The following is a 27,448-nucleotide window of genomic DNA, read 5'->3' as shown; positions in this document are numbered from 1 at the left end:
TTAACGATAATTCCATAGGGGAGAAAATTATTATGTCCAGGTTTTGAACTAGATATTCTATAATAACACATGAACACAACCTTGGGATTGCTCGCAAATTTTAATTAATTACCAATTAATTCTTCATATTTAATGTTATAAAACTATTTTTTTTAACGAAAGAGATATTACATAAATAATTATATGTTACAAACTGACACGATATCTAGATTCAATCTTAAGGTAGCAGTAATTGAGACATCTACCTTAGCTGTTCGATCGAAAATTTGTTTGGCCAATGTAACATGATTCAAGGAGAGCTTTAAGATGATTGTACCCAATTTTTTGTCAACCCTTTTGTTCCCCAGAGTTTTCAAGGTCATCTTCAGTTTTTTATTGATAAACCTACAATTTTGTTCACACCCATCTTTTAGCGGATACTGAGACGAATTCGGGCAAGTATCATAACAAATATTTTTTCTTCTTCTAAACCAACGAAACATTAAGAAAATATGATCCACCTTAATTAAAACGATGTTCAGAATCATCAGCTGTAATACTTTAGCCTAGATGCAGTAGTAAAACAAAAAGAAAAAAAAATATTCCATAGAATGATCATGTGACGGTGATCTCCTTTTTGTTCTCCAGCGTGTGGTAAACTTATTCTCCTCTGATTTCTTAATTATTGTCACTGGCGATACAGAATTAAATAAAAACCAAAGGTTAAGTTGAATCGTGTTACGGATAAATCGATTTTCCCTACGATGATCGATCGATCGAGCGATTAATCATTCAAAGGAGGAAACAATGTTTTTGTCCCGTGGAACGTAACGAAATATTACGTAAACAAATGATTCGATGATGGAAAAAGCTTGCGTTACGTAAAAATTTGCGAATCGAGTCTCGCGCGAAAAACTGTGGTACCGATAAATACCGAGGTCAATCGTCTGACACCGCCTTTAAAAATTATCTACCGCCTTCGGGAATATGTGTCAACGACCAATTGCTCGGGATTCCACGATCTTCCTTCGAAATGAGTGTGAACTTCGCGCAAAGCTTCGGGCTGGCATGGCGTTGCGTGACAAGCGACTTCGAACTGATTCGCGTAGCTTACAGATATGGAAAAGTATTTAATTCACTTTTGTTCCTTTTAATTGCTCGAGTTAATTGATTTGCTTTGACAGGGTTAAGTGTTGTAAGAATTAGTATTAATAGTGCTGTAAATTGTACTTCTACTTTAACCTTTTTTTCCCTTGAAGGATACTATCATTTATCTGTGTTGAAGTGATTGTTATATCATAATAAATGTCCTTTAAAGAGACACTATAAATAGGCTAAAATTTGTTTATAATGAATATCGAGTTGCCTCGTTTGGTATATTCAAAAATACATAATTTCATTTAAAAAAACGAAGTTGACCTTCGTATGACCTTCACACGCCCACTCACGAAAAAGCAAATAACACCAGTATATGCCCCTCTTGGCACCATTCAACTTTTATCCGAAACATTTTTCGTTAGGAGTAATAATATCGAGAATATTAAGATGTCAGAATCAGGTGAGACATCCTGTATATAGTCTGGGCCTAGTCCTGGGCCCTAGGTCTTCCTTAAAGGGATGTATGACTCGTCAACGATTCGGAGTCATTTTGTCGTAGTCATGTTGTTTGAGTGGGGTAGTCATCCTGACACGTCACAACGGCGAACAGGCGAGGGAAACGAATTCATTTTTCCCTTTTCGAATCCGATTGCGAACAACGACGGCAGGCCGAGCCGAAAAATTTCCATAAACCCGCAAAGACGTAAATATGCATAAGAGACTACGGGGCCAACGGATGCGCCACATTCGGACGCTGCTGCTGCTGGTACGCTGGCTAGAAAGCGCCATTTTCTCGGCCTCGATCGGCCTCGATCGGTGGTGATGCAATGCATCACGGGTTCCCGAGCATTTTATGGGGACGTCACAGATTCCCGACAAGTCGATAACACTAACGGCTGAATAGAAACGGTCGTGTGTCCTTTTTTCCCCTTTCTTTTGCTGGTTTCAAAATTGTACTACCGTTGATAATTCGGAAGGACGACTTGTTAGTGCAAATTCATGTGTTTCTTTTCTTGATTGTTGGTTTCCTTGATTATTATTTGTTCTAACACTATTAAATTACATTGTGTCAAAAAGAAATACTGAAAGTATGTCGAAAAGGATAGCCTGACGAAATATTGGTGAATATATTTTTTGAGAAATTGTTATCATTATCATATGGTAGTAAAAACATAACAATCTATTTTGTAATACAGAAGGTACTATCATACATATATTTTTAATTCCGTTCTTGATCAAAATTCAAATAAGTCGTTTATGTACTTTGAAGTGTTCATAATAATTGGATCAGCCACTGTATATTGCATACATATGTATCTGTAAATTGATGCACGTGTCACTACTCCGTTTACTTTTCTTTTATTTTCCTTTGGCTGAAGCTGCATTTTTAACCACTGTGCGCGCGCCATTGACGCTATCGGTATGCGCGTGACTGTTCCTTCTTTTTTTTTTGTTCGCTTTTACGCGCGATTGATTGCCCCGTGGCGTCGCATAGCAAGGTGCCACGTCGATTCTCTGCAACCTGTTAGCCGTATGGCTTCTCGATCGTGTATGTGTGAACGGTGTAAATGGCCTGCAACGATTTATTCCGCGACAAGAACGCGATCGAGACTCCATTTCAAGCTGATTGACGGATAACGAGTGAATTAGTGAGATCTGCATACAGTACAGCCGGACAAATGAATTCGGACAGAGTTGTTTTTCTTTTTTGTTTGTTTGATTACGTCGATGTCACGGAAGTTCTGTGTCCCAGCGGAGTGTTTATTATTAGCCTGTGACACTGGCTTTGCATAAAACTTACACGGAGGTACCTGTATATTACAAAGTACACGAATAAGTTTTATCGATATTTAGTTGGATATAAAAAAACAGTGTTCAGGACGTTTCGTTTACAAGTATAAAACAACATAAATTCTGCAATCTGGAAACACGAGTTTCGTGACAACGTCGTATTGTATTGTTATTTTATTTTATCTATTCTAGGACGGTACGAGGCAAAAGTTTGCCAAACATTTTACAAAAAAAAAAAAAAAAAGAACATTCGTGGACTGTTGAATGGGGCGTCGATATCCATTGTTTTTGGATGTGTGGATGTCCCAAAATGGATAATGTATTTAATAGAGAGAACAATTTGTTCAACTTTCGGAGAATATGTCGAAATGTGGTCGATCTGAGAGAACAACAATCAGGCCAGACAGGCATTGGTTACTTAAGGAGTAGCACCACGATGATAGACAAAAAAAAATATGATAGGATGACTTTGGAGGTGATTTTAAAGAAAATTATGAACTTTATTAAAAATGTAACATAAGGGTCTTGTGATATATATAAAACAGGAGAAAAAAATTTTTGTTTAGAAATGTTCAACCTGTTCATTACAAAAAGAGTTTTCAATATTTCGTAAAAATCAGGAATATATCTAATGGATTCTACTGGTAATTTATTGAATTGTAGAGATTCGAGAAAAACGATCTCTTTCTTGATCGTTACGGCTAATGTAAGTTCTAATATCTTTTCCAGTTCGTATCTCAACGAACATATCGAAATGGAATTATTTATCGTGATTATAACGAGTTCGGTTCCCGAACGACGCGATGTGTCTGAACGTCGCCAACGGTATATTATCGATTTTCTTTTGTCACCCGGTATATAGAATACTCAACTCATTCAAAAGTCATTACGGCGAAGTCACGTTACTCGCTACATTTATCATTTAATGACGCACGGATGCAGTCGTTTTCCCGTCCCGCAAGTGCCATTCTCATTAACGAAGAATCTTCTCCCGATCAGAGTTCAGAACGATTTCAAAAGAAAATTCCTATGTCGCGCTCCCGTTTCTGTCTTCCTTTCCCCTTTTTTTTTTTCGAAATAATTTTCTCCACTTCGGGTACCACGAAAAGCTTCGAGATTTCGTTGCAATAATTCCCCGTTAATTACAACCAGGAGGATATATATATATATATTTTACTCTTTTCTCTTCAAAGTTTTGACGGCCGTTATAATTTGATTTACTTGTAACTTTTTTGTCGAAGGGTGGGCAAACGAACATTTTTGGGTGGACAAATGTGAACAAATCGTGGACAATCAGATCCTACTTGAGAATTAAGGAAAAATGTTCAAGGGGATGCTAGTGACAATTTCTTTAATTTGTTTATAACTTTTTTGGAGGGTGGGCAAACGAAACTTTTGGGTGGACAAATGTGGACAAATCGTGAACAAACGAATACTGTTTGTTTTTCATAAAAATTTATACTTGGGGTTGCCAACTTCACAGATCTCGAAGGAGCTTATTAAGTTGAACGTGACTACAAATTGTTTCCTGTAGATTTGGTTGCCTGTGTGTGTTCTTAACAAAAACTGGACCACTTTTTCCCGTCAGATACATTGTGAAACCGTGGCTTTGCGACACGTGAGAAACGCGAAACTCCGATATTTTCCGTCGGAGTTTTTCGATCGCACTTTTTCCACCCCTCCGCGGGAAAACACAATTACGCCTGGCAATTAAACGAAGCTGTAAATTTTCTCTAACGCTCCAACAAGAAACAAACGCGCAACGAACGCGTTTTGTTAATGTTTTTTTTTTTATGTTTCGAACAACCTATCGATTCTTTGTGCACGCGTTTATAGAGTAGCTGCCATAACTTTCAACAAACGTGCACGATTCGAGATATTTGCATGAATGAAATTTGATCGAAGTTGAAGTGAAATTAAGGAAAGATACTTAGTTGACGGTGGATTTAAATATACAGGATGACTAGTCGATATATGTATCTCCGTCATATTCAGTGACGTAAGAAAATGATCGAAGAAGAATTTGTAAAGTCTATAGGGTTCGACTATTATGGTTGATTGATGTGTGTTCGTAGATCGAAAACTTATACTTGCAAAAATGTTCTACATTTTAATATTACAATATTAAATTTTATACCATTAGTTTTGACACAATTTTATACAATCATATTCTAAACTTAGCGGTTCTTAATGAAACTATCCTATTGGTTGTCAATGCAGTAGGGAGGATTTTCGGAAAGGCACGTTACAGCGAATTCTCGATAAGTTTTCGAAGGCACTGAACATTAAATATTTCATAAACTAGTGATCATATGCGGCTGAAATAAATATCATTGGCCTCAGAATTCCAAGCGCTATCATTGTGCGAAACCTCAAAAGTCAGCGTTGCACCTTTCCTTGTCAGTGCCAAGGAGCCTTCGAATACTCATCGAGGACTTACTGTATTGGCTAATCTGGAAGGCTGTGCATGAGCACATCTTATAATGTCTTGTATCCTTACATCATGACCGAAAGCATGCTATCTTGTTCTAATCTATGACGGCTTTTCAGCCGAATGCGCAGTCTAATTATTACGCGTCTATGTTGAACGGGGGTAATTAGAACGGCGACAAACTTCTACCTTTAAACGAGTCACGTGGTCCGAAATATGCATATCACGGACGAACTTTTACTTTCGTCGATCATACACACCGGTCTGGGACGGGTGAGCAGGGAATGTGCCCCCTTTGTATAATCCCCCCCGTTGCAAGCGTGAAATGCACTTTCATTCAGCGCTTAATCGAGTCGCAGTCGAACGGTATATTGTTTAGTATTAATTAACTCGCGCTGCGAAACCGAGATTACCAGTCACCGACGACATGGGGAGAGGGCTGGTTAATCCGATAATTGACTTGGTAACCGCATCAAAGTTGAATCAAAGCGACCTGCATGTGGAGCCTGTGTATACTACCACAGTCACGGCCGTGTCGCATTGCGTAGGACTTCCGTATGTGTATCCACGAGCTTCCTTCGACGAATCTTCGGCGATCGTCACGTAGCTGTTGCAGAGTTCGCTATCAAAGTATATGCCATAAATACGAGTGTACGAATAGCCGCAATTTATAAGCTGAGCTCATAGACATGCCTTGATAACCAGTTGTGTTTAAGTTTCGAGTAGATTGCCAGTAAACAATGACAAAAATTGTCTAAAGAATCATAAACATTTGTTTCGGCGTTTAACTTGGGTTTTGCAGGTAAATCTTGCTGACAAAATGGGAAAGTAAATTGGCGACAAATTAATAGCAAGGCTTGCAACACAACCCAGGCTAACTAACCTAGGTCAATTTGTAAGGTAGGCTACGTTGCAAGACTTGCTGCTAATCTGCTGCCAATCTGCTGCCAATCTGCGTGCTAAAGTTTATAGCAGATCTTGCATCAAATCTGTAGCCAACCTGAGTACATAACCTTATAACAGGCATTGGACAAAAGTTTGCTTTACAAGTTTGGTTAACTGGGTAAAAATATAGAAACGGGCGTCCCACGTTTAGAAAGAGGTGGATTGCTTTCTGAATTGTTCGAGTTACTCGAATATTTATTTATTTACCTACTATCAAATACTAGTCTAACTATAAGGAAAAAAATCATCTCATAAAATGAAATTGAAACAGACATACTAATTAGGGTCTTATTAGATAAATATTCGAGTACTTCGAGCAATTCGCATATTTACAAGTAACTTGAAAGTTAAAGATCTGTTCGAATAGTCTGTTAGAAAAGAAAGTTAATTCCCGGCGCTTCGACGTTCAAGGTGTCCACGTGTCGCGCACCGGCCAGCATTCCAACAAGGTTATTGTGTGTCCGTTCTACCTCGTTGTACAATTCCATTGCCGTCCAAACACAGACAAACCTCGCGCAACAGATCAAACCGCCCATCATCATCATCCTCCGCTGTATCCATCCGCCACGGTGTTTCCTCCCAGTGCCTGTTCGTGTCCACGGGAAGAAATTAATTCGAGCTATCCTTAACACAGTCAAAAAGGAGGGAGGAGGGGGGGGGGAGAACAAAAAGCGTGGGAAGGAGAGTGGAGAGGGTTAGCAAGAGCCAAATACGCGGGACAAAAGCGACTGCCACGGAGCCAGCGACATGGAAGAGAATCAACAACAAGCGTGTGTTGTCATTACATTGACAAAACGGCGCACTCTCGCGAGTTCCTCTCCCGTCAAGCTATTTCATCCCTCTCACTCTCCCGAGAGCGTGCTGGAACGTCACCTGAAACGGCACGAACAGCAGCACCCCGTTCTCTTCGGGCAAATTGGAAACGGTAGCAATCGAAAGCGAACCTTGACACCTTTTTCTCCCTCTCTCTCTCACTTTTTATCCGCTCATCTTTATCACACAGTCACTCCAACTCTGTCTGTTTCACTGTCTTTACCTCTGTCCCACTCTGGCCCACCTTGATGGTCGTTTTTCGAGAGGTGGCGCGCACTCGACACCGGGGGATATATGCTTTCCTCCTGCTCGGTCGACCGCATCAGCCAGCGGGGAGGTTTCTTAAAATAGATTCTAGTGCCGGCCCGGAGGGTTGCTGTGTGCATGTGCATTGAATGTACACAGAGAGGGAGAGAGACCACCATCCTGGAGGGGGAAGGGTGGGGGCCACTCGAGAGGGAACGGATGCACGGGTGGAAGGGGTGGTGGGGTGGGTGTAGCGAACTCCGTTGTGCCTACGCCGGGAGCCACGCGAATTTGCCACCCCCTCCCCCTACCCCTCCTTCTCGTGCTCCCGGGCCGTGTTTAACTGTGACAATCGTTTTTCTCAGGGTCGCGGAACGTTTGTCTTTCTCGTCCAAACCCCCTGCCGCTAGGGATGTGCGAATACCTACTCGAATTTCGAGTCGAATAATGATTGGTCGGTCGAGCCGAATCGAACGTATGAATGTTTTCAAGCTACATGAAATCGTCAAATTGTACGAAAAGAATGCAAACTATTTGAACAAACTCAAACGGCTGCGATATTTGAGCGTTTGTAAAACTTCGATTTACTTGAAGATCAATTGCCAGCTCGGAAATTTTCGAATTACTGGAATATATTCGTACGGATCTTCTTTCGAGTGTACTCGTGAATATTCGAATTGCTCGAATTACTCGAATATCTATCCGTTTACTGTCAAACACCAATCTAACTGTACGGAATAAAAATCACTTCAAGAAATGAAAATATAGCAGAAATATTAAATTGGAGTCTTAATTAGAATTTTACTGTAATGTACACATCACGTGTCACTGGCGTGAACAATCAGACAGGAAGGTACTCTCACGACACTCTACTCAACGTATTTTGCACGGGTAGTGATTGTTGGAGCCCTAGAGGTGTACACGTATACCAAAACGTATAGATAAAAATGTTGGTAGATATTTATAATAAGGGAGCCACATCCGATTTTGGTGATTTTTCAATATGTTATTATAATTGTCAAAAAGAAAGTGTCTCTGTCAACTCTGAAGAGTATAATGCTTTAGAGTTGGTTAGAGACAGTTGAAGAAAAGAGGTGTAATAAAAAAATCTATTATTATTATATCTCTACATTGAGTATGGAAAATAATTTATTACTAAGTCTAGTACGGAAGCACTAATGGTGATCACGCTGTTTTCTTGCTATCGTGTCCCCCAAGCTTCTCGTCACCTCGCCCCCTCCCCCATCGTTCTCCCGGGTCGGTCCCACTTCTGACCCTGTCTCGGCGTGGTTATCTCTGTCCTGTCCGTGTTTCGTCTCCCTGACCCGTCCGTCGTCGCTTTTTTTTTCTCTCTCGAGCCTGCAAGAGGACCGTGCCGAACGCAGCCTCGCACACAAGGTGAGACCGCCACTCGTCGCTATTTTCGCGCGCCCTCCAACCCCATCCGCCCCCTCCCCCCTGGCCCTACGGTTCGTGTATTGTTCGCGACTCGTATCGGCGCCTGTTAATTGGGGAAAGGATAATTAGCGTTCGATCAGGTAGAGCGGGTCGCGGGACTCCCGCTTCGCTGGAATTAAAAGAATGGATCACAATGCTGCCCACGGCTCTCGATAGATGGTAACATACTGACTACACCCCCTTGATTCGCTGAGAAACTGGGTCGACGTGTGTTTCTGTCTTCCCCTCCGAGTCGAATCTTGCGTGGGTGTACACATCGTGCGAGGATAAGAGCCGCGGAATTTTTAAATTTCATTTCGTGAAAAATTTAAATTTCATTTTTAAATGAAAGTTTGAGATTGTCTGAACGATCGATTAAATGGGGGGAGGATCGGAAAATCGATCTTTTTGTAGCTGTACGATCGGACATTTTTATAGGACAATATAGCACGATTCAAGGAGGGCTTTATGATGATTGTACCAAATTTTTTGTTAATCCTTTTTTCCAGAGTTTTTACGGTCATCTTCAGTCTTTTTTTATAGATAAATCTATAATTTTGTTTACCTCCATCGCTCCAGATTCCCTCTAGAACCATTCAAAACAGAGTAAACAGAAGTTAAACAGAGGCTGGGATTCGTGCAAAAAACAAATTCATGATAGGTTGACAGTACGTCGCACTCATGGAGACATTACTGTATTTAGTAGGCCACATTCGTGTCGGTGGCAATCGAATTAATTCGCGAATTTATCCGTGACTCGTGGTTTCCTTGCGGCCAATGAGACGTGAAAATTCAGTCGACTTCGTCGTTGATATCATCGTTCGTCAAATGAAATTTATTTTTTGCTCGAATCGCGAGACTTAAGTCTGATTCTTTGTCATGGATTCCATAAAATAGGTTAATAAATGATACCAAAAAAAATAATAAGTAGGCATGTAAGCAAACAAGTATTCGTTTTATAGAAAACAATATCAATATAAAGTGTAATAGCGGTAGAAAGATAAAGCTTAGTTTCTCTCCGTTTATCAGTTCATCTTGTTTCGTTGCCTATCGACGACAGCCGTAGTTAAAGGGTTAATTTAATATTTAAAAATTCTTTTTATTTTTTTCAAAATTTTACTGTGTTTGATTCAGTGCTGATAAATATTCATCGGCGTACTTGAAACTGACCTCAGAATCGAATGGCATTATCGTGTGTATTCTTCGTGAATTAACGACGATTATTCGCGCTCGCGGCTGTGTACACGCACGCATACACATGGACTCGCCCCGGGACGTTTGAATTAACGTCTGAATCCCGGATGCGTCTGAAATCGGTCACGTTAAGATAGCTTCCGCGTTTGGTATCGTAGCTATCTACCTGAGGCCCAATGGCCGTTTATACTTTTTATCAATTTTACCAATTTAATTTGAATGATTAATATCTTAAACTACTTGACAATACAAAAATGGAAAAAAATGTTACAAATGATTGGAAAAAATAAAAATTTGTTTTCTTCATTATCTCCCGGTGCAAGCCACACATTTGTTTATGTTACTGATGCAAGAAAAGTGATTTTACAGTTTTAAATATTTATTTAATAAAAATGCCTTATAACGTGCACGCTACGATCGGAAAAAAAGGGACATTCGCTGAGAAAAACATAAAAGAAGAAACTGGAAAATTCATGAAACCTGTCTTACTGGATTTCCTACTTACTTGATGCTCATCTGTCGCGTTGGTTTACAACGAATTACGAACAATCAATACGGTTCAAATAACCACTACAATTTATACACATTGACGTAACTGAACAATATCGATAGTGGTCGGACAAAGGACTCAGTAGTACAGGCGTATAATACAGCGGACGAATCCTGAAACTCGGTTTATTCAAGTGTCATTTTTGTACCTGAAGAATATTACATTTATTTGTTTACTGTGAAAAACAAACAGACTAACATTTTATTGTTATTTAATTTTATTATAACGATCAATAACAGTAGATATATATTCTATCCACGAGAAGGTATACATTGTGGTCCAGGGCTGTAATACGAGGATAAATTTCCATAAATCTTCGACATCAGAATCCATGACTTTACTCGAATTGTTTTAGTGATATCTTCCTGTTTTGCTCTAACAGCAACGTTAATAAATGAAGGTTCTGTGTTCTGGGGAAAAACGTAGGAAAAAAAGAAAATCGGAGATAGGGGCATGGGGAACCTAAGTATCATTGATCGTAGACATTTATCTGGCGCTGCGATCAGAAGCAAACTTGGGTAGCTGGCAGACGAAATCGTTCTCTACCAAGCGAGCTGTCGATAGCAGCCCTCTGAGATCGTTATGCCGTGGTTCCGTGTTGTTGGATCTTCTTGCGATTCGGCCTTATCGATAGGCCGTGTTCTCCTGTCAAGCGTCGATTACATTCGATGAATGTTTCTGGGAACGTTTGAAAGACTCGTCCGAGATCTTGTGAATCTTCGAGTCTCCACAGATTCTGATCGTCTGACAGAGCAGATATTTCATACGATTTGAACATTGTTAACTACAAACACAATATCAAGAATTGGGTTGTCGAGCGAAATTTCTTCTCTTGCGAAGACAACTATCTTTATAATCCAAAGAGCAATATGTTCTGAATATATCAATGAATATAAGTTCACGATATATTAAAGTTGACAAACAATATTACGTATTTCGAAGGTTCAACGACTTCTAATGCACGCCCTAAAAATTACACGAGTCCACTCTTCGCATCCTTCTTTAAAAGAATATTTCGATAGTATAAGAATTTAAAAGTTAACATGAATTTCGATGAAAGTATCTTTAGGATTTCAGTAATTGTAAAATAAAAAATCTGAAATCCGTGATTTTGACGGATTCGGTAGTACTATTGTTAACAAAGTAATACAACTAATCGAAAACCACCTTCACATTCATTAGTTTTCATATCGACTACTCGCTCCATTCGATATGAGTACCTTTTTTTCGATACCGAGTGTACATATATCGCGATCGAAAGTATCGATATGAAAAAAATACTCGGTATCGAAACGATCGTACCGATTGTTTACTTGTATTTACTCGAAATCGGTTCATGCCTACCTGTGCAACGACGACGAGATCGTTTCAAGCAACCGTGCGGCTCTTCGATTAGAGAGTATATCGATTCGCGTCAGAGACCGCGCCCCGTGTTAACGAGAATCTGCGGACAATTTGTCGAGAGCGATAAAACGCGACGATAAGCCGGCCAAGTGTCCAGAATCGCAAGGACGAGTCGGGAGATGGAAAGATTAAGAAGTGGAACAAGAGTCGAGGACGGTTTTGCAAACGAGCCGCTCACGGGACAGTACCCAAGGGTAAACTGTTCGGAGTCAGAGGGCAAGAATATATACCGTGTTTCAACCGATCACGATCCAGATACAGGCGGCGTTACTTCCTGCGACGATTTCGTTGCTCGTTTGCGAAACGAGAATCGGCTGACATCACGCGCGTTCACCGGTGATTTCAACGCGTGGCCGTGACGTGAATGCATATTTCGTTTCTTGCTTTCTGTATGCTCCATCGTATACATTTTTCTTAGACGAATTTCATTCTAACGTTAGGTGTAATAATACACGGTGAGTCGATAAGAACTACTATCTAAAATAACTCGTTACCTATTGACTGTATGAAAAATCGTTTAAATGAATTATGTACCATTTTAAAGGATGCATCGGATGGATACAATTTGATGTTTTTATATCATATTTTGTTTTTGAGACACTAAGGTGACCTTGATTTGTTAATACCTTGACTTTTGTTAATACCACATTGTTGCCAATAGAAGCACGAATTAAACGACATAAAGCATGATGATATAAAAAAAAGGTCGCATTCACCTTGAAAAAACTCAAGGTCACCTTCTAACGAATTTATCGTTGTATAACCCATTTATTGCTTCAGCAAATTGACATGATTATGCTGCTATTGCTATCGTGCTAAGTATTTATTCATTGAAAGTAATAAGCTTCGAGATCTTTAATAAGGAGACGAGTGTATCTCGTAGAAATACAATGTATATTTCGTCGTAACAAACGTCGAACGTGTTTCTTTTTTTCAGGGAGGGCGAGGGTGGCGGCGGTGGCGGCCGTCCCGTGACCAGCGCTGGTGGTGGAAGAGCGACCACCGGGGTCAGTTTGCACACCAGCAGCACAGAATCCGTTCGTTCACCCCATCACCACCTCGGCCAGCAGCTGCAGCAGCTGCCCGGCAACAACAATAACAACAACAACAACAACCATAACAACAACAATAACTGCCACGCCGGTAATAACCCCGCCGCGAACAATCATCCACGGCTTAACAAAGATGACAGCATCAAGATCAGCATCGAGAACACGAACACTTGCACCGACAGCCTCGTCACTGCTCTAGACGACGAGACCTTGCTCATCACTGATTTCCTGGGAGACACAGGTGAGTCTACTATCCCTTCCCTGCAACGCCGAACCATTCCTGTATCTTCGTACAATTCGACGGTTTAAGATAGGTTCAGCAAATTCTTTATAATCATAAATTTAGTTGAAAATTGAACAGAACCATCTTAAAATTCGACTTTCGATTGCTACCAAAGAATCACAAGGTCGACGGTAAAACTATTGAAAATGAAAGGTTATAACAATTTCTTTTCAACACTGTAGTTGATAGTACAAAAGTAAGTAATTTGTCATTAGGGTTAGAATCGTAATAATTCGTCCGTACTGAACGTGGTTAAATTTTCGATATTTCCTCTTCGTATGTGAGAACTAAAGTTTCGAGTTTGCAAAGGATATAAATGTAACGTTTCTGCTTTATTCTTACAAAATCATTTTCATTCGATTGAAACATGCCTTCGTGATGATTAATAAATTCCCGTCAAATGAGGATATTATCAAATACCATTCCGTTTTTTGTTCTATAAATATGGAACTGAGTCTGCAGATGTATTTTTTTTTTTTTTATAAAAATGCTCTCTTCGCGGCATTTTCTCTGTTGTTGAACGGAGAAACAAAATGTCAACGAAAAATCGGCGAGGCACGTGTTGACGGCGAAATACATATATGGAGGGCACCGTTGACGGGTCGCACAAGAATGGCCGTTGAATCACTCGTTTGCTGGTCCGACAAATGTCCGTAACGAGCCTATTATCGGCGGACGCAATATAGAAAAGCAATTGAGGCAGTCGCACATTTAGCGAACGTGTTTACGCGCCGCATGTAGAACGACATAAACAGGTCGGAACCTCCTTCGACGATGGAATTGCCCTCGGAGCATTTTATCGAACGACTGAGAATTTTCGTTCCTTTCTTTTATACTCTTTATCGCGTCCTTTCAGTTACCACTAAAATCAATCCGGTTGAGATGCCCCAGTTACCATGATACATTTTAGAAAATATAGGTAACTGTGCGTTATAATTAGACTGCGAATTTTAATGAGTTTTCTATTTTATTCTGAGCCCAATAAGATACTTAAGAAGATAAAGAAATTCCTACATTTGTTCTTGTCTGTATGAATCACTTTATAAAATATCACTTTTCATAAAAATCTGCAGTCTACTTATAATCCAGATCGTTCTGTCAATTTAAGCAAAGAAACAAGAAGTATACTTAAATATATCATTGAATTCTTCTCGAAGTTGCCTATAGTGCTACGCAGTCAAAACTATATATAGTGACATTGGAAACAAGTTGAGGTGGCCTCGACTTTTCATTAAAATAAAACTTGTTTGGAATTCGTAATATTGCAATTTGTACTTGATACGAAGCTGATTAACTCTTGCTCGTAATATTTTTTTGCCCGACTATCGGAACTGCCTGAAGAATCTTGCGCAGGTAGTTGGATTGTTTCAAGAATAATAAAGGGAATAATTCAGGCGGCCTCGAGGTTGTAACGCGTTGTGTAGCTCATGGCGAGTCTCGGGGTTGTGGTTTCAGGTAAGCCGGTTTCTCATGCGGTTTTCGGAGTCGAAGAGGGTAGATTCCAGGGGTTAGTGTTACATACCTACGTACTTTGAATGGTTACTCGAAGCTCCGCATCAAAGTGCAACTGGCCACCGTTGAAATTCTGTGGATTGTTCGTTTTGAAATAAAGAGAAACATGAACGCGTCGAATGGAAATCAGAAACCCCCCGTTTTGCTGAATCGAATGATGGAATTATGGAACACTTGAAAGATCTCAAGAATCGTTTAATCCCAATTGGCTACTATTATGGAACAAAACAGTTGTCAGGAATCAGTTTAAACCGTCGCACGAATCGTAAAATCTCGTCGAGAGCGTGACAAAAACAATCCTTAAATGTTCCATGAAACGTATGGCTACACAATCGCGGTGAATCATAAAGCTTTGGCGTTGTGTTTTCCTGCTGCGTCGGGGGTTACCAGTTTCGTAAGAACCGATTAACATACTGGTCTCTGCGCCGCTGGTCGAGGTTTTACGAGTAACCATTAAGGAATGCTTTATTTTACAATTCCATGGACAGCGATTACATTGATTTAACAACGATCGATGCTTTGTGGTATTTTGCGCTATTTCGCTTCTTGCTACGGGTCTGAGATAATTAAAGAGGTTTCTGCCTGTTACAAAAGAACACTTAGTACAATGTATCGGGCTATTGTAAAATGACTTTGGTATGATGCTAACATACTTGGTATTCCCGGTACAGTTTCACGAGCAATCACTTTTTTATTATTTTCGAATTCCATGGATTATTGTTAAATTGTTCTTGGAATACGTGTGTATATCTTGTTCGTTATTGAACCGGTCAGGAATCTGTCGTTCTTAAATTAGCACGCTTGATAAGGGTAATCTAATCGCCTGGAGGCCTTCCTATTCACCCGAGACCACGGATACGAAATAATTTCTATGTATTCTTGAGGACACTTTCAGACTTCTAGCGGAACGTCCGGTCCAACTTGGTTAATCCCCCCCCCCCCCCCCCCCACTGGAATCCCTTCAAACCCTCGAAGATCCCTGGGATCACGAACTCCGGACGAACACGGACAGGTTAATTTCAATCTCCGCGCAACTCCATGAACATTCGGCCGCGCACACGGTATCACCTCTCGGGACCTAAAATAGAGGTGTCTCGGCGAGGAAATATTCGAAAACTCCGGGAAAATCAAAAAAGTTTGAGAAAGTCTAGGAAATTCGGAAATCTTTTTCTTTATCCGAAGAATTGAACAAGGTCTGAATACACAAGACTATTATACTGTTGTAAAAATAAATGTTTAGAAACTGTACTGCAATAGAAGGAAACGTTTGCAAACGGTAATGTGAAAGATCAGATCAATAACAGCTAATGCCAAGAGGTAAGGCTCGGTGAAGCTATCAAATGAACGCTTGAGTGTTGCGTCTTGTCACTTACACACATTACGTATGGAACAGGGTACTATAAACTCACGAAGTATGAAAAAATCTGAGGGGAGAAGGTCGTGACCTCCACTTATGAGATGGAATCACCCCATATCTTTCCTCCCTCTTTCGGACCAGACCCTATCATCTCACAGTTCACACTCTAGTTAGGATACGGCTTAATGGTTGTGACCGTAAACATATACAGGGTGTCCCAAAATAATTGTAAGTCCTTGCACGGGGTGATTCCTGGAGTGATTGGAAATAACTTTTTCCTCAGCGAAAAAGTTCTCCGAGGCTTTGTTAACAAGATATTAACGAAGAACCCCGACCAATGAGAGCGCGAGTGTGTCGGCTGACCCCTCGCGGTAACGCGTAGTCAACGTTTATCAACGTCGAACAAGTGAACGGACGATCGACGAGAAGAGAACGCTAGCGCGTGATTGGCTCCCGTTTATTGCATCATTCCTGCAAAATTTCGTCCTCTATTGCCCCCCAAAAGATGCAATAAAAGAATACCTACTGCATCTGTAAGCGAAGGCTATGTTCCTAAGATGCAAATACAGTGAATCCTCTATAAGTATCCGAAGGCTCCTCAGCACTGAACATTAAATATTTCATAAACTAATAAACATACGCGGCTGAAACAAATATCATCGAGTTCAGAATTCGAAGCTCTATCACTGTGCTGTACGGGAGACCGAGGCAGATTCCAACAACAAAAATTTTCACAATTTTTTCTCAAAAGTGTTTTCCTCAATCAGGAAATAATTTGCGTGACTTACTGCTCACATCTTTGGTCAACTCATTGAGTGTAAATATGTGATAAGATCTTTGATACTTAGACATCTATGTTCATCTTAAACGAATCTGAACTTTTAGCACGTCTGTTTTATTTAGTTAAACAAAAATATGAATACAAATGAACATTTTCAAAAAATATAAATGAAAATGGACATCATTATTAAGCATTTGATCATGGATTAAACGATCATTGCTTATTCACTGACAGATACAAGGAATATTTCTGTCAGTGCAGTTTTCATATCTTCTTTAGAAGTAGAATATTTTCTTGTTCTTTTCTTGTATGTTCTCATCCTAAAAGTAACTAATATTTCAACAAATAGCAAGTTTGCTTTATTACCATTTAGAGCAAAGTAAGTAGTAATATGTTACATTTTGCCCCAAGCAATTTGTTATAAATTACCTCGAGCTTGAATTTTTCGTTTTATCCCAGCAAACGAGAAACTAAACATTAAATTCCTGAAATGCGTACATATTATAATAAACCAATATGTAATAATTCGTTTGCGACAAAGAAGCAAACATTCAAATTATTTACTTACGTGCTCCAAACAATAAAAATCTACCCTGTAGCTACAAAACAGACACTTGATGATCGATTGTTACAATGAAACCGACGATATCAATAATTTCAAACTGCTCTAGCATCCTGCTGCGTTGCAAAATTTGTCGTTCAGAAAATTGTAACTATCTTACAACTTACCCCTTGTTACAATCTCTCCCGGTCTCCCCTACCTCATTAAAAAGTCAGCGCTGCACCTGGAGACATATCCCTGTCAGTGCCGAGGAGTCTTTGAACACTCATCGAAGATTTACTGTAAGGTACTATACTGCGCCGACGCGCCTCACGGATTCGAATTGTAGATTATTACGCGCGGGTTCATGCGATAACTGCTCGCTACGTATGTTGTTGTTTGCGGTCCAGTGACGCAACCCGCGGCGCCCCGACCAGTGTCAAGGCCGTCGATCCAGGGGGATCTATACCACACAAGCGTTGACGCCGTTAGGAAGACGCGACGGCAAGAATCGAAATCCACACGCTGGCTCTCCCATGAGAAGAGGTCCCGCCAACAAAACCGGTCAGTCTCTTCTTTCGCTCTCTTCCGTCCGCGGGCCGCTTTCGCTGGTCACTCGCTCCTGTTCGCCGTTCTAGTCGCGCGTGCCCGCACGTCATTTATACACAGCCTCCGCTCCCAGCGTACCGGTTAAGCGCGAAAACCAGAGCAGGACCGCTTTTCCTCGCGATCCTGAGTCTGCTTCGAACGGCGGGGGGACGACGATGGTCGACGAATCGTCGCGCAACAGCCTGCTAGACGAGTTGAGAAGACCGTTGCTACGGAAACAGGGACGACCGGACGATAACGCGAAGGTTCGTCGCGTGTTCCTCGCCAGCAGGCCAGTATCGTATCAAACGAACGGATCCGGTGAGTCGTCCCTTGGATTATTGGCCGGTCGATCAGCCTCCAGAGATGTTGGACCCGTCCTCGAGGATGCGGGTTCGTTTATAGATCTGACACAACTGGCGATGTCGACGGTGATAGTGATCTATTAGTACTGTGGGATGATTGATTTTGTCCTAGAAATCTTCAGGCTGTTGAATGGGTAGTGCTCGCGGTCTTTCTGTGGCGAAGACGATTTATTTGTACGTGTACTGTGCAGGAACTTCGTTTCCTCATACAGCTAGCAACGTGGATCTTGCCGTGGTCTTCTTGCCTGTTGAGTCGTCTTTGAGGATTTTGGTTGTCTGTGGGTTCTCTCGAATTGTGACAATGAAGGTGATTTTGGCGATCTATTTTTTTTTTCTCCTAGAAATCTTGAAACTGTTGAATGTACTTATAGTGCTAGTGGTCTTTCTGCGGCGAAGATTGTTTATTTGACCGTGTACTGTGCAGACACTTCGTTTTCTGGTACAGCGAGCCACGTGGATCTTGCGGTCGTTGTCTTGCCTGTTGGGTGGTCTTCGAGGATTTTGGTTGTCTGTGCGTCCTCTCGAATTGTGACGATGATGGTGATTTTGGTAATCTATTAGTACTCGATGGGATGATTGCTTTCTTCTTTGTGTCTGGCAGCTGTTAATGTTCAGTGCTAGTTATCCTTCCATACCAAGGATTGTTGAGTTCTCTGTGTATTGTCCTCCAAAAAACGTTCTTTCGTCTATAAAGGTGATTTAGTCTCCATCACCGTGTTCCATCTGTCACGAATTATTCAACTTTCGTATGTCCTCTGTTCTGAACGGAATTATTTATTTGTGTAAAATGATCCGTGAATTCGAATCCAATCATCAAACAGTGAATTTCATTTCGAATCGTAAAATGTTCAATATTTACGACAAGGCGTTTTATATAGAACATGTTGAAAAAGGCGCGAAAATTTTCCTTCAATTTCCAGCATTTGTATATTATTCCATAAGAAATCTACACCTGTATAAATACCCACCGTCTATTTGTTACACTTAGCAATTATCGTGAATTTTGTTATTTCGCTTACACTGTCATTCGACCATTAAGACGAAAATTTCATTATTAAACGTCAGTTGTTTCCCGGTTTTCAGAGACGGAAATTATTTATGATTCAGTCGAATGCTTCAGTCATTTATTCGAGTTCAAGATGTAATTAGCGTTTTTCCTCGTGAGAATGATCTCGCGGGATAATGTCCTAGTCCCGTCTCACGACGGTTATAATAGGTTTACTTCTATTACAGTAATTATTCGAGTGTTCAAGATGACCCACCGACGAATTTTAGATCAGTTCCGAAGCGATTACGTTTTTGCTCCGTTAGTAGCAACTCTCTGTCAGTTGTTCCGAAGTTTTCTCGACAATAATTGCCATAATATTAATCGCTCATACATATAATACGCTGTGTTAACGAGTTCCGATGAACTTCGCCGGTAAGTTTCTTACTTCTCGACAGTCGCTACTATTTTACTAATTAATTCATGTATTCATTAATGACTTACCCGGTCACTTTTTTTCCTCTTCGAGACGAGTCTTCCGACAATGTAACCATAAATTTTTGATCGGGGACTATACATGATTCATGAATGTACTTTAAAAATTGGAATTGATATCGGTATCGGTACAGATAAACGAAATTGGTATTTGTATTGAATACAGATTAGACGAAATTGGAGTTGGCATTGATACAGATAAAAAGAAATTGGTATTGTTACGCATGAACAGAAATCGGTATTGTTATGGATAAATAGAAACTGGTATCGGTGCAGATAAAATCAAAACTGGTATTATTGGTATTGATACAGAAACAAACGAAATTGGTATTTATATTGATACAGATAAAAAGACATTGGTAATAATACAGACAAAATGAAATTTCTATACCGGTATTGATACAGATACGAAGAAATTGGTATCGGTATTGATACAAACAAACTGAAATTCGTATGTTGGTGTATTATTATATATAAGACGGAATTACTATCGGTATTGATACAAATAAGAATTTAATTGGTACCAATACAGACGGGACAAACTCGGTATTGGCATTGATGCACATTCAGTCATTGTTATGGGTAATTAGAACTTAATATTGGTACAAATAAATAAAAAAAAAACTTTCGAATATTCACTCTTGAGCGATAACGTGACAGGAAACACGAAGTCTTGAAAATCGCCTATAGTATCACGGATATAAACCAGATACGTACTTCGATCTCTGCTTTCGAGTTGCACGTAGAGAAGACTCACAGAGAGAGAAAGACATAGAGATGATCATCTTGGTTAACTGTAATACAACGGAGCAAATGAACGGTGTCCCGAGGTTTTTGCTGTTTCTCTCGTGTGGCCGTCTCATGGTGGTACGTTGGTTGGAAAGGAAGTCGACGGGAGAGCGGAATGGGCTCGCGTGGTATATACGATATACGTCAATGCCCGATGGAGGGAAGACGAGGGGGGGATTTTGTGTGTACCCACTTGGGCGCAATGTGTTCCTGTAACTGTACATGGGCGTGGACTCCTGTCGACATTAACTTTCGACGTTATTACTGTCATTATACAGGGTGGGTCTGTCTCTTGAAATTAATCGCCTTGACTTTACGTCAAGGACCTCTCGGGACCAGTGTTGTCAGAGTTTCTATAATATGCTTGGAAGCACAGTTGTTTAAAATAGTCCAAAGTCGCAATAGTACTGTCAAAAAAAAAAAATGCTTGAAGGTGCTGTTAATGCGAGATTTTTGAAATGGAGCTTCAAATTGCAAAACGATAAAGCACTTTTCGATTTGTATTTGCACAAGGAATGTCCATGTTGCGGATTGTTCCATCCTTTTGTGACAACCTGTATGTATACATGGTATGTATGCACTACGATATTCTCAATAGAAGTCATTGGATTATTGCTAAGAGACAGCTTCTTCGGATAACAGAACGTTCAAGTATTAGGATATTTGGAATAACGGATGTTCGAATACGGAAGGCTCTACTGTATATAGTTCAACAGCAATGGCAGATCACGATAATGAATAAGTGACGATTTCTTCTTTGACGCTGATTCAAAGGTGAGTTGTCGACGTACTGTAATCAAACACCCCGCTAATAGGCTGCCGGTCGTTAAGGTGTTAATCATACCGGATCGCAGATAAGCGAGGATTATAGTAAAAAAGGAATTGCATGCGGTGAAATTATGGGTAATTTACCTGATAGTCGAGTTTCTCTTCCACGAGATTTAATATAAGTCACTCGACAGGGGAAATATTTGCAGTTGTTTAAACACGTGTCAACATAAACTGTGGGCCGAAAGTTTCGTGTCACTGCCTGGAATTAAGAGAAACTGGATCTTTTTAAGAGGGTATTCCTACTCGAAGACGTTATTTTTAAGCGATTGTTAGAACTAAGAATAAATGGACCAAAGAGTCATAGTGCAGTAGTTTCTTGTGGCAATTCAGTAAATCCTCGATGACTGTTCGAAGGCTCCTCGGCACTGAACATTAAATATTTCATAAACTAATGGTCATATGCGGCTGAAACAAATACCATTGGCTTCAGAATCTCAGGCTCTATTACTCTGCTAAACCCCATTAAACAGCCGGCGTTACATATGGGGACGTTTCCTTGTCAGTACCAAGGCGCCTTCGAACACTCGTATTGGACACATGGTTCACGATTCGGTACCGTCACTCCACGTAACCAGAACCTTTCCAAGAGATAAATGCGTAACATGGTCAAACGACACGATTTTGTTTCAGGCAACGAGATGAATTACAAGGGCAGCGGGAAGGTCCACTTCGGAGTGGACGACGTGTCCCTGTATGGGACGCCGAAGGAGGAGCCTGGCCCGGCGTTGCCGGGCCAGGAGGTCAAGCAGAGCTTCCTGAAGAATCAGCTACAGGCCCTGTTCCAACCGACGGACAACAAGCTGGCCATGAAGTTGTTCGGCAGCAAGAAGGCGCTGATGAAGGAACGGATCAGGCAAAAGGCTGCAGGTCACTGGGTCATCCATCCTTGCTCCAGTTTTCGGTGAGTCCTTCAGATAGGCAGTCTATCAAACTGTTTCGCCTTGACAGGCCGCCTGGTATCGACCAGCAACTTTGTCCGCCATCCTCCTTCACCTCCCCCTTCCCCATTGGCGTACACGTTATAAGATACGGTGGGGGCGTTTTCTTATGGCGGAAGAGTTGTGTTATCGAAGCGCCGGTTCTCGTACCTTTGACTCCCCGACTCCCTCTTCGAGAATCTTCAAAGGAAATGCCGCGACAGAGAAAGAACGACCTTTGGATTCTGAACGCAGGGCTGTAGAGCTTCTTAAACAAAAGGTTAGGGACGTTCCAAGGACAAGATTAGCGGGCAAAAAACGTCTCGGCACTTGTTACAGCCCCCTTCTGTACACAGGTCGTCGCCTTAGTCTTTAACTGTTTTAAGTCGATTTTTAAAAAAAAATTTAATTAACTGACCTATGTGCATCTCATTGGTCCAAAGAATACTAATTCATCGTAACGTAATGAAAACTCAACCTCGAGAAGAAATATTCTTTTAAGTTCTAACTTCGAAATTTTTGTTTTTCTTTGTTAATGGTTGTATCTCCAAATACTAATAACAATGGAAAATTTATGTTGATAACAAGATAAAATTTTGTTAACTGTTGTAATAAATAGGTATTCGGTAGATGATATTGTAGTCTGTTTGATTATTTTATTACGTTTAAGCTTCTATAATATTAAGCTTCCGTAAACTTTAACTCAGCTTTCTCAATTTTGAAACTAATGGAGATGGAACAATTAAGAATTAGAGCAACGAGGTGTGTACATGGTTCGAGAATTGGTTTTGCTTCTGTTTATCGAAAATTAATGATCGCGGAAGAGAGAGCGAGAGTTGTAGAATATAGGCGAGAAAAGTGAAATGTTGTTCGTCTACGAAAAAAACATTAACGGGCCAACAAACGTCTGGTTACTTAATATTGACTATTACTTAACCCTTTCACTATCACTTTTTAAAAATTGACTTACACTACTGCTGTCACATTATAAGAGAAGGGAGGCATGTTGAGGAAGCTCAGGAAGAATGCAAATAAAATGAGAACTGTACCTAATTAGGTCTTTAATAATCATAATACAATTATAAGTTAACAGTCTATTATTTGGCACATGCTTGGGACAATATAAAGTCAGACTTTTAAGTTATTACGGTCTCAGTTTCTCCCGACCGAATACTTTCTGCCGGCGATAGAATTAATTAATATATAATTCCAGAAAACAATTGACCCTTTTGCGTAATAGGGAGGAATGGTTGATGGGATGACAAGGTCGGATTGAATGATACACCCTGTACACCTTTGTAGGAAGTCGGTGTATCGCGCGATCGAAGGGGAGATGATTGTTTCTGGCTCTGACCAGTTTGCTTTGAATTGGGATACCGGTTCGAGTGTCCTCCAGCAGCCTATTTGATTTCTATAAAAAGTTTAGCCGCCCATAATGTTGTAGGGCACAGCAGAACTTCCAATGTCTGAATTAACGTAGGGAGGTCATGACTGATCGGACCAGAAAATGTTCGCATAGTAGAATCATTTTTTCTCATAATCAAATCAAATAATAATACAAGACAACCGCAAGGGATACGCTGTATTGGATCGTTGACTTGTAAGTTCAGCAGATTTCTTACTTTCGAATAATTCGATTGAAGTAACAATAGCATAGTAACTGTTTCAAATTGTTGCACGCGACTGATATCACATCGGTATCGAAAATATCGTTAGGCATCGAAACGGGTGGGATCGATATTTCCCGGAAATATTAAAACAGATATTGTTTCGGTATAGTACTTGTATCGGCTTGGGTAACGGCTAGAAGAAGTATCGGTATCGAAACTCGACACTCCAAGTACCACAAATTTCGATACCTTACGATACCACTCCGTTTCCGTATTTTGGCACTGCATGGGGTATTGTACGAATGTCATCGATATGTATCGGTATCGGCCCGATCGTTAGACAGTTGGCTCGAAGGGAGGTCGATCGGTAACGAGGAATGAAATTCGAAGGATACAGACACGGGACAACCTGGACCACTCCTGTCTGTTCTAATTACCAATTAAAACGTCTAATTAGAGCGCCTTGCCGCACCAGAGAGTAGACACTCCCAGGGATCGAACGAATTGTTACATGGAAACGTATTTCTTCGCGATTGCGCGGTGATCGGCTTTGACCCAGTTCGCAATCTTGCCGGAGGGGAAAACAATCGATGATTAATCCGACTGCGTTTGAATGACACACGGCCCCGCGGAAGCGCTTCCGGTGGCGGCGACGAATATTCACGGGCCAGGTGAAAATTTAGGGGCTCAGTGGAAAAGGGGCACATGCCACATCCACGTCGATTTTTAGTTTTCTTTTTGGGCAAAAACAATATCCCCTTACTAATTTAATACTGTTTAATTACTGTTGTGTATACTTATATACACATAATTTGTTAACTATATTTATAGTTCCTTAACTGTTATCATGCAAAATAAATATTTTTTAATTTTGATTTTCATAAAATGAAACAAAGATCCTTAAGAAATAAATGGTTTTATTTAATATGAATATTCTATTCGACGTGTGTGAATACGTACAAAACTAACGTGTAGTGTTTCTAATAATTATGTTATAGTTGATACTGTCGACCATTATATGGCTAAATATCATATGCTTTTTTCAATTGTATAAAAAGATAGTTAGTTCTTGTATACGAGTGATGTTACAAAGATCAACTTATAAAATTAATTCGATCGAATTTCGTTTGCTTAATATTTTAACAATCATTGAAACAGTTTTGATTACTATTCTTATTAGTCAAAATTTTACATATAATAAACGGTCTGCGATGCTTCTGAGTTTGGCCGTCCAGCTGCAGGGGCACATTTTGCACCCCCGTCAGGAACGGCTCCGATTTGTACGATTCTTCCTATGATCCTCATGCCTCAGTCCCGTTCAAGAGAAAATTCTAGACACCTTGGGGAGACACACCGTGGTTTCCGTCGTTTGCGACAGGATAAAGCACTTTCTCGTATCGGGGTCGAATTCCTTGGTATGGGGGCCGGTCCCGAGAACTGGAATGCATCCTTCGTGAGCGGATGTATTTCGCGGGAAAGACTGAACAAAGAAGGTACATTCGGTCCTGTGGGAGCCAGGATAACTTGGGCCTTCGGTCGATCGATCTGTATGGCGGCGTCCTAGTTCGGGATAAAAATCACACGGCTCTGACAATATTTTCGATGATAATCAAGATTTGTAAAAATGCAGTATAAATCAACAATAGAATGTTCATTTCGCCAGAAAATGTAATTTTTTGTTTTGGAAAAAATGAATAACATTTTTTCTTTTCGATATTCTCGAAGCCATTGATACTTCATTGAGTAAAATTATATTTGTGTTCACAACGAAATGACAATTGAACTCTCATAAATCACTGTAGATACATTTCCCTAATTTTCTATCGTACATACAGATTATTCTCTCTATACGTGTAAAAGGCTTGGGTGACTCACTCATCAATGCCCTGCTCAAACTGCTGGTAGGTACGTAGATAAAAAACGTGAAATTTTGACAATATACTACTTTTATGATGTAGGCAAGGGATAAGAACGGATTTTCGAAAATATGGACTCTAAAGAGGTAAAAAGGGGGTAGACATTTTCTTCGAAGAATACCCACATCAAGTCGCTAAAGTTCGAGACGTAAAGTTCAGCGTATAAACTCCACATTAAAAATAAACAAACACGTCTTCGAGCGTTTTTCGAAATTGAACCTCGTTTATGTTAATAGTTGTGAACATTACTGCAGTATTGCAACACTTCCTTGTGGAAACACTATTCGCTATGGGGTTTTGTATCAGGGACATACCTCATGCAGGTGCCATTTCTCTATTCTTCTCATTTCTCCTTTTTTTTCGTTTTCTTTTTTTCAAACGTTCTCGTAGTGGACAAGACCGGTACAAACGCCTGACAAAGGACGAATTTCCATCCGTTTCGCGCGAGTGCAACCGAAACGAAAATTACCGGGCCGCCTCGCGTCGTTCCATAACCGTTCGCGAAACAGGGTCTGCCGTGCGTTCCGTCGTGCAAATTGCCTGGAATTGCGCCGACCTTCCGCTCAGAATCTTGCTTAATTACTGATAATATTGAGGCCCCCGTCCCGGTTCCAAGCCATGTACGTGGACGTTGAAATTTTCATTCGAACGACTGCTAACGAGAGCCGCCCCTGTATTCTATTCTTCCCTTCTGGAAATGGATCGCTGGAACCGAGCAGAAATCGTTCAATTATTCAGACGAGACTTCGTGGAATCGCGGAATCTCCGCTCTAATATGGGAAGATGTTGCACGAAACGGAATCCGGTGCAATTAGAACGCTTTTAGACCTTCTGGCATTAGATTTGATGTACATAGGTACCGTCGACCAAGGTTTCTGCCTCGATTTCAGTTGCAATTCAAGGACGGTAACAGCATAGAGAAGCCAATCAAATTTTTTGTAGGAAGAATCTATACACTTTTTATTATTCAAGTTGATATATGTATACAGGGTGAGTCAATAAGAAATACTATATAAAATAACTTGTTACCTATTGGTTGTATCTGAAAACATTTTAATGAGTTATGTCACACTTTAACTCTTTAGGGTTAGGTGAGTTAAAAACTGTCCCACCTTTTGCTTAGCTTCTTATGCATGGTGGGATATATTTTAACCCATCTCCAAAAGTTGACGTTACTCATAGTCATAGAATTTAATATTTTATTTAAAGTCCATTTTTTATATTAAAAAAAGTTCTGTGCAACTAGGGTTTTTATTTTCTTTAAAATCGTGTGCCTCCAAGAGTTAAGGGACGAATCGGATGGATACAGTTTGATTTTTTTTTATATCTTAATTTTTTTCCGAGATATCAAGGTGACCTTGAGTTCTTTCAATGCATCCCTTCTTAATACCATCATGCTATATTTCGTTGAATTCGTCCTTCTATTGGTAACATAGTGTTCTGGTACGTCCACCAACAGATCTAGTACTTTCTTTCTTCCGAATAATAATAACAACAATAACAACAATGACTTACATATCGCCCCCCTCCTTTGTGCC

The 27,448-nt window shown here is 40.3% G+C and overlaps 1 protein-coding gene across 1 annotated transcript in view; it reads left to right on the top strand.

The window, feature by feature from the left end:
* The first annotated feature begins 13,109 nt into the window (after nt 1–13,109).
* LOC107186014 (potassium/sodium hyperpolarization-activated cyclic nucleotide-gated channel 2) overlaps nt 13,110–27,448 on the top strand; it is a 71,722-nt gene continuing 57,383 nt past the window's right edge. Inside the window, exons 1-2 of the mRNA XM_015573807.1 lie at nt 13,110–13,181; nt 22,098–22,368. Of these exons, the coding sequence (XP_015429293.1) occupies nt 22,106–22,368 (263 nt within the window). The 5' untranslated portion in view covers nt 13,110–13,181; nt 22,098–22,105. The remainder of the gene's footprint in view (nt 13,182–22,097; nt 22,369–27,448) is intronic.

This window comes from Dufourea novaeangliae, unplaced genomic scaffold, assembly GCF_001272555.1.
Source record: "Dufourea novaeangliae isolate 0120121106 unplaced genomic scaffold, ASM127255v1 scaffold54, whole genome shotgun sequence".
NCBI lineage: Eukaryota > Metazoa > Arthropoda > Insecta > Hymenoptera > Halictidae > Dufourea > Dufourea novaeangliae.
The sequence above is the reverse complement of the archived record's forward strand: the minus strand, read 5'-3'. Positions and strand labels throughout refer to the sequence as shown.